At 42.2% G+C, this 11,494-nt stretch overlaps 1 protein-coding gene across 1 annotated transcript; it reads left to right on the forward strand.

Moving 5' to 3' along the window:
- Positions 1-317: 317 nt before the first annotated feature.
- matk (megakaryocyte-associated tyrosine kinase) lies at positions 318-8,565 on the forward strand. Its single transcript, XM_029499211.1, has 12 exons — positions 318-436; positions 1,155-1,268; positions 1,376-1,491; positions 1,724-1,943; positions 3,967-4,060; positions 4,240-4,305; positions 4,421-4,520; positions 4,639-4,723; positions 5,085-5,158; positions 5,249-5,444; positions 5,773-5,859; positions 6,655-8,565. Exons 2-12 carry the CDS (start codon positions 1,155-1,157, stop codon positions 6,880-6,882), a joined length of 1,380 nt encoding a protein of 459 aa, XP_029355071.1. The 5' UTR covers positions 318-436; the 3' UTR covers positions 6,883-8,565.
- Positions 8,566-11,494: the final 2,929 nt, after the last annotated feature.

The raw sequence follows: 11,494 nt of genomic DNA on the forward strand, positions 1-11,494 counted from the left end.
CAGTTTTTAGTTTGATTTTAATTTACTGAGAGCATCTTGTATAAGTATTTGCTTATTTTATTTCCTAAGGATCTTTTTTTTTGTATTGTTGAAACAGAAAGTGTGAATGTTGGTGTCCTATTATTTGGATGTCTTTGTAGTGCTGCCTAAAATTAAGGGGAGTTATTAAAACACTTTTGAGCCATTTCGTGTGCAGGCTTTGTTTTGTTTTGTGTGTCTTTATTGACTTGCGCATGGCTCCAGGGGTGTGACCTGGTGTACACCCGCCTCCCGCTTCATTAGAAAAAGGCTTTTCCGAGGTTTTCAGGAAGTGGCCTCTCAGACGAACGTGATGAACTGATGTGGCAGCAGCCAAACAGCTGAAACTAATTCATTTTTCTTTTCCCAACAGCCCTGTGGACGGTAGAGACAGCTGTCCTGTCCCCTTCGGTCCACGGTAGGTTGGATGACAGCTCCCACACCGGTAAATGTCATTTATTTAAATAATACAACTTAGAGGACTGGATCACTGTGATCACTTATGGAAGTCAATATGATGACAGTTATTATAAATATATAGGTAATGTTAGAAATACATTTAAGTCTACAGATCAAGCTGTAAAATGGCAAAAGTCTTTATATACATATGTACATATGTACCCCAAATAATGTTGCTGAAAATCTGAATAAACTTGAGAGAACCTTTTTAATCAGTGAGTTCGCCCATAAATAAAGACTTTTGCCATTTTACAGCTTGATCTGTAGACCTAATTGTCTACATTTTATATATATATATATATAAAAAATAAGAAATATTTGTAGTGGAATATGGTACTCATTGTTATTTTAAGTTGCTGTTATCATGCGTTTTTTGGGCGAGTCATTGGTGTGAATTTCAACAGCGCTGATAAGTTATTAAATTCATAATTATATAAATTATATAATAAATTCATAATTTCATGTATTTATGGGTTCAATATATTCTCTGCTCTTTGTATTTAGTGTCAAATCATGTTAATCGTGAAGAAATTCTCAAGTTTAAGTCTGAGTGATAGTGCAAAACAAAAATGGATTGTGTTTATTTAATATGAACAGCAAGCCTGTTTCCTCGAGCTGAAGGTCTGAGGCATCACGGGGAGGGTGTGTGTGTCATTATTGTGTCTCTGCGTCTGCAGATGAGCTGGGCTGCCGGCACTCAGTGTGTAACAAAGGGAGACCACAGAAAGCCCAAACCTGGAGAACTGGCCTACAACAAAGGGGACGTCCTCACCATCGTCGACAAGAGCACAGTACTGTCACGTTCTAACGAAGCCAGGACACTTCATTTTCCTCTTCGCTTTTTTTTTCCACCTCATCAGACTGTTTGTGGGTTTTTTTTGTTGTTGTTGTTTTTCAGAGGAAGGGATTTTACAAGGCCACGCACAACACCACAGGAGAGGAGGGGCTCATCAGCTCCAGCAATGTTCGGGAAAGAGAAGCTCTGCGTGTGGACCCGAGCCTCAGCCTCATGCCGTACGTTTCCCCTTCTTCTCAATTTTACACCTTCAGATTCTCATGAATTCATGTCAGTGTAAATCAACCCTCTGAGTGCGCTGCGTGGGCTGAAGCCCGTTGAACTAAGAAACACATTAATCACTAACATCCTATTTTTAAGTTTGTAAGCAGCAGACTGTTGGTCAGCTCCTCCTGTCTGTTAAAATCCAGCGTCTGCATGAGTCATTCTCAGCTTTATTTGTCTCTCCAGTTGGTTTCACGGGAAGATCTCGGGCCCGGAGGCGGTGGGGAAGCTGCAGCCGGCTGAGGACGGCCTGTTCCTGGTGCGAGAGTCCATCCGCCACCCCGGAGACTACGTCCTGTGTGTCAGTACGTCTGGAGAGGTGATGCACTACCGAGTCATTTACAAGGACAACAAGCTGACCATCGACCACATCCAGTATTTCTACAACCTCATTGACATGATAGAGGTAAGAGAAAATCACCCAACTGGTCCCAGAGATTCAAAAAAACATCTCTGAGGGTGTTTTTATGTGACAGCAAAAATACACAATGAAATGTCTGTGAATGAATACAGAAGAGAGAGGTGGGGGTGAAAACTTCCCTCCACATTGAAACTCTTCACTCCACTAACACTAACAAACCTTCGGATGAAGCTCAGGGAGGCCACAAACATGAACAGCAAGCAAAATTCTCTCTCCCGTCCATGATGTAGTTTAGAGAGTTGTACTGGTGCCGAGCAGTGCTGGAAGAAAAGAGAAGGAATTGGCATCACAAGTCATCCAGAGGTGGGCAAGACAGTTTGTACCGAAATTCACACATTCGATCAGCCTCGTGGTGGCACAAAAGGCGGCAAAGTCATTAGGATTCATTCTCAAAGGACTGTGAAGGCCTGCAAAACATTCCACAGCGAGGCATCCTGTAATGGCTGGAACTCCCCTCGTTTCACTATGAGTCCGTCACCTGTAACCACGTTTTAAGGCTCCACACACCCGAGCAGCTGAAACTGTACAGTTGGATGCCTGTTCTATTTACAGCTAACTGTTACCCTGTCTGGAACCCACATGTTAAAATATGTCAAGTGTGAAAATGGGAAAACAGAAAAACTCACGATGCACAGCAGTTGTCTGGCTGGTCTATATTTGGCCTGTGTTTTTGTGCGGGTGCATTTCCCAGCGGAGATGGGAGCTCTTGCTCTGAAGCATCTTATCAGTAAGTCACAGATGACTTGAAGCCTGAGTCAGTGTGATAAATGTAATTGTGCAAGGAAGCAGATTAACAAATGTCACTCTAGAATTGCTCTCTTTGAGTGTCTGCACAGAAGAAGCAGACCTTTTTAGCCATGACAACCTTGTTCACCCATTCATGCGGCCGGACCTTTTGCACAGATGCTGCTCTTTGTACGTTACTGTTCAGTGGTTTTCTGCAGAACTTCAGTTTATAAAGATGCAAAGCTGAAACCTAAGTCTGGGCCAAGATCAGATAACTCGAGGTACCACAGAAACCCCCCAACGTCTGAGAGGCAGAGATCGACAGTACAAGGACAGAGAAGGCGCACAGAGATTCAAAGAATTTGACCCACATTCTGACTGACAAAGGAAACATCCCCCCTGGCATCAGAGGTGCATCTGCTGGGGCATTTCAAAAGACCTTGAAGAAAGAGTTTTAATTCTATATTTGCTCTGTTTTCTTGGGCTCCTTCCAGATTCACTCCCACTCTAATTGACCCAGCCGAGGGATCTACGATATAAAACTGTGAGGTTTCGTGTCAAGATTTTATTTTTCCATTCCAAACATCATTCATCCTGCAGCACTGACAGCGTCTCAGGAGAAAACTTTCTATGTATCTTAGTTTCAGTAAGACGAGACAAACTTTAACAAACTTTTCTTTTAATTGGGATTGCACAGCCCCTCGTGTCTGAGACTGCTGATCACACCCTCTAACATGCTGTAACCTAGAGCTCTAATTTTAGTCCTGCCCTGCACTGGTGGGTTTCTGCTTTGTTTCCTGTCTTCCCACAGGTTTTCTTGGTTTTATGTTCTCACTGACACTTCACATCATACCATACACCAAATATTTGTTTGCGCTGTAGTTGCTGTAGGACCAAAAAAAAAAAAACAAACGACATTGCACCTGCAAACCACAATGTCTCATTTGTGCAATGGTTTCTGAGGGGTTTGTGTATTACATATAGTTTTCAGGTCATGTGACCGTGCTGGCCACAGGATTCAAGATACTTCCTCAGTACTGTGCAGGTGTTCTTGCTGAGCTCACATATCGTTTTTATTTCATTAATCTTCAACTGCTTGTCCATTTCCAGGTCACGGGTACTTTTTTTTTTTTTTCCCCCCCATCACTCATGTTCTGTATGTGGCAGGCTATTTAATGAGCTGTATGAAAATATGTATGAAAATATTGGAGGAAATGATATTGTAGTTAGTAGTAAAAAAAAAAAAATATATATTTCCTGAATATGTGATATGGTGTTTCAGTTCTACTCGAAGAACAAAGGCTCCATTGCTACGATTCTTCTAAAGCCCAAACAGAAACAAGGAACCAAATCAGCTGAGTTGGAGCTTTCTAAAAGTAAGTGCAAGGTTAAAATTTGTGCCCTAACAAAAGTGATACTGTGCTTTTCTTTTGTAGGACTCAAGAACATCTTAACAACTTCAGGGAATATTTGTAAAAATAATTTTTCTGTTGGATATTAATAGTGATGACTGTAAAATCAGGTTGACAGTATCGTCTGTGTCTCTCTCCTCCAGCTGGGTGGCTGCTGGACATCTCAAAGCTCACGCTGGGAGAGAATATCGGAGAAGGGGAGTTTGGTGGTGAGATCTCATTTCATTTGTCTCCTTTTATTGATTTTACCAGCCAATCTTTAGATTAATGGCCCACAGTAGAAGCATCTGTTTTTGGTGATGGATGATGTGTGGTGCTCCGCAGCTGTTTATCAAGGAGAGTATTTGGGCCAGAGGGTGGCAGTAAAGACCATCAAATGTGACGTCACGGCTCAGGCCTTCATGCAGGAGACAGCGGTGATGACGTGAGTCTGAAGGTTTAGTCGTTTTGAATTTTGCACCAGAGGAGGCTTTGAGTTCAGTCATGAAAACACAGTTTTCTCAGAGATCACTGAGTTCCTGATGTAGTTTCACTTCTTCCAGGAAACTCCAGCACAAAAACCTGGTGCGGTTGTTGGGTGTCATTCTTCACAAAGGGCTTCACATTGTCACAGAGCTCATGAGTAAGGTACAGTAAGCTCTCATCATAAGGAAATTCAAATAGAGAACAGTGAAGAAATCCAAAACAATTAAAAAAGATACCACAAATAGGTTAAACATCTTAGGACTCACTGCCTAAGCAGAAACCTGACAGTCAGCTAAGGCTGTTTTTCTCTTGGCTTAGGTTAATGAAGGGTTAATGAAAGCTGGCCGTAATCCAGAAGCTCACAGCCAGCTTGTCCTCATTCACGTCCTTAAGTGACATTTTAAAGACTGTGTCTGTACAACTTATTTTACGCTGGTTTCCAAATATACTGACTCACAAGCAGCTGGTTAAATGAAGTACGACTCTGAAAACGGGATATTTACCATTTTGTTGTGTGTTGCAGGGAAACCTTGTGAACTTTCTCAGGACACGGGGACGCTCAGTTGTAAACTCAGTTCAGCTGCTCCGCTTCGCTCTGTGAGTTCAGTTCTTTGTCATTGTGTTGGCGGACTGTGTTTATTTGTTAAATGAGAACTGCTTGTGTGTGTCTGCGTGTCGATGCTGCAGTGATGTGTGTGAAGGGATGGAGTACCTGGAGTCAAAGAAGCTTGTTCACAGAGACTTGGCAGCTCGGAACATCCTGGTTTCTGACGACTACTTGGCCAAGGTCAGCGACTTTGGTCTGACCAAGCTGGACTCAAAGGTGTCAGATAGCATCAAGCTGCCGGTCAAATGGACCGCCCCCGAAGCTCTGAAGAAAGAGGTCAGTCGCTCATCACTCACTGTTTTCATGTGCAGTACAGAAACTAGAGACTCATTAGGAAAATGTTATCTGAGGTAGTGAGAACTAGGGTCATCTTCCCATAGACTTCAATAAAAATCTAGCAAGTGGCGTCGCCCCCTGATGGTCATGAGAGTAATGCAGGTTTAAGGTTCTTCACTGAGCTGATTTGTGCGACTGTGTGTAGTCAGTGTAGGATGATAAACACCTGGACCACCTGAGAGGCCTGCAGTGTGACTCAGTCTGTGGTGTGAGTGCATTAATAATCATAATAATAAAATAAATCCATACATCTGCTCCCATCCTGCAGAAATTCTCCACAAAGTCAGATGTCTGGAGTTACGGAGTCCTGCTGTGGGAGATCTTCTCCTACGGCCGTCTGCCTTACCCTAAGATGGTACGTAGCGCTGTGTGACTGTGTGTCTGCACGCCTCCATGCTCTCCGTATCTCTCTCTTAGGTTAAACCGCAAGTAACTTAATTTCTCGCCAGTGTTTATCAGCTTGCTCACTTCCCTGACCCCGACAGGAAGCGGTGCTCAGCCCGTTTCGTAAATCAGTCACCACGTCACGTCAGGACAGGCCTTATTCAGCCGAAACCACAAGCCTTAGTGGTCAGATTTGTCACAAGTCTGTTGTCACTGGATCAGCTGGATGAGCAGGAAACCACTTCAGGTCACTAAGACCGAGCTTCAGCGTCATGGAAGATCGAGGTTTAACACAGACGTCTCTGCTGTCACTGCACATTATGTGACCCAAACACGCTGTTATCCGGTAGCTCTGTAATCTGCTTAATGATTTGTTGTCTCTGTAGGAAAAGGAGGTGACTCTTTTCCAGTGTGGGCAGTATTTAATTGACGGGGCAGTTAGCGTGGCGTGTTCTTGATCTCTTTCGCACCTTACGTAAAGCCGTGTCCTTTTAAACGAAGGTTATTATCTTCTAATCACATCCTGTTTAACACGAACGCAGGTTGGTTTATTTGGGTTATGTTCACTCTGCTCTCAATTAAACTGTGCTCCTGGTTAATTTATCTGTTGGCAGAGAGAGCGAACTGAGAGCAGATCAAAATTACAAAGAGGCTGAGTGTGTGTGTGTGTGTGTGTGAGTGGGTGAACACACACACATCTGTTGTTTAATACAGACTTTCTGCCCTCTGCCCCCTCCTTCCTTCCTTGTCACCCCTGACCCCGTAGAGTCTGAAGGAGGTGAAGGAGAAGGTGGATGGCGGTTATCGTATGGAGGCTCCAGACGACTGCCCCCCTGGTGTTTACGCCCTCATGACGTCCTGCTGGGAGCAGGAGCCACGCAGAAGGCCGACCTTCCATAAAGTGAGGGAGAAACTTGAGCGGGAGATGGGCAAACACAGCCCGGGTCCTGGGTCAGAGCTCCGAGACAGGATTGGGTCCGGCTCCGGCTCCTGAGCTTCTCTTACTTTTTTTTTTTGCTGAACTCCTCCAGCTCCTGGACAGATCCTGTGTTAGTATGAATCACACCAGACGAACCTGCAGAGTAAACTCACACACTGGATATTTTATTTAATTTTTTTTTTAAAGTAGAGGACAGGACACGAGAGGACAGACAGTTGGAGCCGTGAATAAACTGACTTTGCTTCGACGTGTGTGAGCCATAAACTTTAACGGCCTGCTCGACGTCGAAGCTCGATCCACCTGCTACCAAAGCAGCACATCCTTTAAGATATAAAATACTATGTGATAATTTATACATAAAAATAAATTCTACATTCTTCAGGGTAAATGATATAATTAGGCAAAGAGACGGTAAACATGTTTGTTTCTGCTGTAAAGTTGGAGTCGCTCACTCGTCCACTTGAAGAACTGCAGATTTTTGTTTGCCGATTTGTCTTGAAACTTTGTACTGACGTCTGTTCTTCTTGTGACTTTTCCAGGTTGACAAGTGAAATTGATGGAGTGAAACATTTTGTTTACATCAGTACAGATAAATACATGTTTACTGCAGAGACTGCTAAATATTCGTTCTGCCCTTTTTCCATTTGCACAAAAGCCCGCTGTCAGCAGGTCTTGGCAGGTTTTTTGACCAGTGGAAAAAGGTCTTAACGTACAAAACTTGGATTAAGCCCTGGATGAAAATAGTTCCCAAAGAAATGAACAATTTAATCCTGTTTGCTGAAAGATTTTACGATGGCTGACGATTTGTTTGAAATGAAGTTATATTTATGACTGACAGTCATATTTAAACAATAGTGTGTAGAGTGTTTTTGACAACCTGGACCTTCACTTGGAATCAGTTTTTCCCGAATCACGCCAGTTCGGTTCTGTTCAGATTTAAAAGCTATTTATTTCCATTTCCATTATCAGAAATACAGGCTATTTGTGTGTAATATCAGGGAGGAATGTCAGGAAGAGATTAAATATACTGAGGAAAGAGAGAAATGAAGGATTTAGTCACAGCTCAACAAAATCTGCTTGTCTGTCAGCATTTAATGCTCAGCAATATGTCATGGACTCAGAGCTTAATATGAACAATATTCAGTGTTATTTCTGATATTTATTAAGTTTTCTTCTCGTGGTTTGTTTGTTAGAGAAAAGATCGGGAGGATTTAACAGCCTATTTGCTGCAGATACGTTTTAGGCCTTTGGTTAATTCCCTTCCCTTTCTTTTACATTTTTTTTGAAGGCCAGAAATCCAATATTAACTTTTTAAAAAAATATTTTCACATACAAAAAACCCAAACAACTCTATTATGTAGCATACTTTCACCAGACAAAAGCTGAGGGAAAGGGGGGCTAACTGTACGACTTTCTCCTCCCTGTTTATTGGGGATTATAGGAGGGCCTTTGTTTTATCCTCTGGCCTCTTCCAGCATCTCCTGGGATGTCTAGCTGTAGTTTCAGGCCCACAATATTTTCATCTTTCTTCATCTTTACAAAACGTGTCATAGACTGCAGTTGTGTGCTTTAAATCTGGTAACTTAATCTATTTATTCCAGTAGATGTATCACTCATTTCACAGAATGTAATTATCAGATGGAAATGTAAAGACTAATGCACTTTTCAAGTCCCAAACTCACAACAAGCAAAGCTTCTTTTTTTGTTGGATTATTGTCGTGTCACAAAACCAAATTAAAGTTGTCATTTGGTTTAAGTCGATGTAAGTCTGGTGTCTGTCTCAGGAGACAGACCCCAAATCGGGGCTTGATCCTCTATCTCTTGTTATTGTACCATGTCAGCGAAGGTCCTCTGTGATTTCTTCAATCTGTTGTGTTTTCTTTTTTCTAATGAGATGAGCAGAAAGTCTCCGCACAAGGATTTAGAAAGGGCCCCAAAAATTATACTAAAAGATTTATTTATTTATTTTTTGTCTTGGAGGGGGATGAGTTTTACATTATTGAGCAGAGGATTTTTTCTTTTTTTTGTGCTTATTGTCAGTGTGTGCATGTTTTTGAAGCGCTGGCGTGGAGATTTGTTAACGGGTGATCTGAATGGTTTTACTCTAATGCCTTTCCAAGGTTTGCTTTTCTGCCAATACTTAACGAAGAGCTAATCTGCTGAGGACAGAGAAAGAGCTGTTGCTCTCCGCTGTTCCCAAAGACAGATCTGGACATTTCTGTCTTGAGCTCAAACTGTTGACTCTCTGAAGGCGGTTTTTGTTATTTAGTCCGTTAACACGTCGACCTTCAGCTTTAATATTTGCAGCCTTTTGAAATGGGGTCAACGTTAATTGAACAAATTGAAATCACCTTAATGTCGTGTTCTCCTCGGACACCTAGAGGTCGCTCCCATGTAAGAGCATACTGAGAAAAACTGCAATCTGAGCAGCTGCCGTCTCCGCTTAAACCCCCCGCTGTGATATTGTGTGTATTATATCACAGTCGAGTTGATGTCTACCACCTCTGCCGTAGTGACCTCCCACAGTTCAATGAAACCCCAGATCCAGAACCCCAACCTGTCTTTTCAGCTTCTGGGCTTCCCCTTTTTAACAGTGTTGATTAGCGGACTCCTCCTTATGGCCGGGCCAAAACTGATCTAAGGCATGAGAAGGCCATTTTTAAATGAATGGAAAGCTTTCCATAATTAATAATAATAATTTGAGATGATGAACAACTGAGTGGATCACCATCTGCCCATTAGAAGAGTTAGAAGAGTTAAATACTTCTTCCATCACTGCCAAAGTTGGGCCAAAGTGTCGGTGTGACGATCTTTCTTTGTCTGTGAGCACATTAACGTTTACGGTGGTGGATGTTTTCAGTGCTGATGTTGTTGTTTGTGCCGGATCCAAAACAGACACAGACAGGAAAGGTCGCAGTTTATATTTATTTCAAGCTCACATTCCCTCCTTTGCATCCCCGTCTTCATGTATTTGCCCCAGAGGACACGATGGCTGCTCAAAATGAGACGATTTGAATTAGATAAACAAAGAAGGAAATCCAGCTGGGAAACATTGGGACAAAGCATTTCTTTAAATAGATGTGATCATCGTAGAACAAGAAATGCTGTAGCAGCTGTCAGTCACTGCTTCAGGTAACAGGACGAGACAGGATGAGCCCCAACATCTGCTCTCTGTGGACAGTGAGAAAGCTTACCCAGCTGCGGGGGCAGCAGTAATTCAATTATAGGAACAAGGTTAAGAAGCTGTCTCTTCCATCTTAAGTCTGACATCAGACGTTCTTGTGTGACGAAGTGAACGGCGGAAAAAGTAAAGATGCTTTCGTTTTGGCACATTTCAGCTGTTTTGGGTTTAAAATGGAAACGTAGCACATTTCGGTTAGTGCAGCTGAAACTTACCAAAACTTTTGAATTGCAAGAATTTAAGAAAGAGACCGAAGTCCGATGAAACTACGGTCAGGCTGATGCCAAGGAAATATTATGGGATATGTGCATGCTGCCTACCTGTCCCAATATTCTGGAACAGAAAATCCTTTTCTCCTTCTCTATCACTTGCAATGAGTCTGTAAATTAAAATTGTAAAAGTGGCAAAGCTGAATCAGCCTATTAGTTAGTTCAGATGTTTGCAGTTGGACAATAACGAGGCGTAACCTCGTTATTAAAGAGCTGACTGTTCAGTACACACAGGGTGGTGTGTGTGTGTGTGTGTGTGTGTACTTTTACATGACGAAGAACAAGTGAATCACATGAATTCTCCTCCCTCGTCACACCACCTCCGCTCTCCTCCACGTCTCTGCGTCCTCTCCATGCACCTCCCTCAGTAAGCTGACGCTGTGCGTTTCCACGTTAGCTGCTTTTTAGCACTAATAGGATCAGAGGGACTTACGTTGTCATCTGATAAAACTAAGCAGCTTGATAACTACACTGCTCCTTCTTAACCAATTTGTGCTCAATTAGGATAACAGAGAAACAAGGGAAGGACAAAAATGTATTAACAAAAACATGAGGGGAATAAATGATCTGCCAATACTCCAAAAGCTTGTCGACAATCAGAGTCACTCTGCCAGTTGGCTGATAGTCGGATCTGTTGAAGATGAAGGACCGCTGAAGCAGAAATAAACATCTTCTTGAGCTGCACTCTCATTTTCTGATCTAAGAATTAGATGGTTTTTAATTCATTCATCAATTCATGAAAGCTTTTACTTGAAGTTGATATTCTATTCCGTTATTAAAATAAATTCCATTGATATGAGAATAACTCTGATCCAAAAAACACCAACGAGCTATCTGTTTATAATCCAATTGGCAATTTGTGACAATATAAGCAGAAATGTTTTTTCTCAGGTCTTATGTTCTTTGTTATAAATGTGTAGCGGCTGTGTGTTTGTTATGGCTACAACGTAACGTGACTTTAACGCACCTTAGAAATCCAGAAAAGATGTTGTGAGTCCAGCATCGAAATTTATTCCATTTCTCAGCCTGAGTCGTGTCCGGTGGTGGAAATAAAGCTTGTTCTCCTTTCTTTTCGTGTTTTAACGTTAGCACTGTGACTTCGGGCAGCTCCAAAGAAATAACAGCTCAGACAGCAGATTATAACCTCCTGCCTTATCAATGCAAAAAGTGGATGATGTAAACAGCTCTTTAGATTAAAACTGACTGTCCTGGAAAA

The sequence above is a fragment of the Echeneis naucrates genome, chromosome 4, assembly GCF_900963305.1.
Source record: "Echeneis naucrates chromosome 4, fEcheNa1.1, whole genome shotgun sequence".
Taxonomy (NCBI): domain Eukaryota; kingdom Metazoa; phylum Chordata; class Actinopteri; order Carangiformes; family Echeneidae; genus Echeneis; species Echeneis naucrates.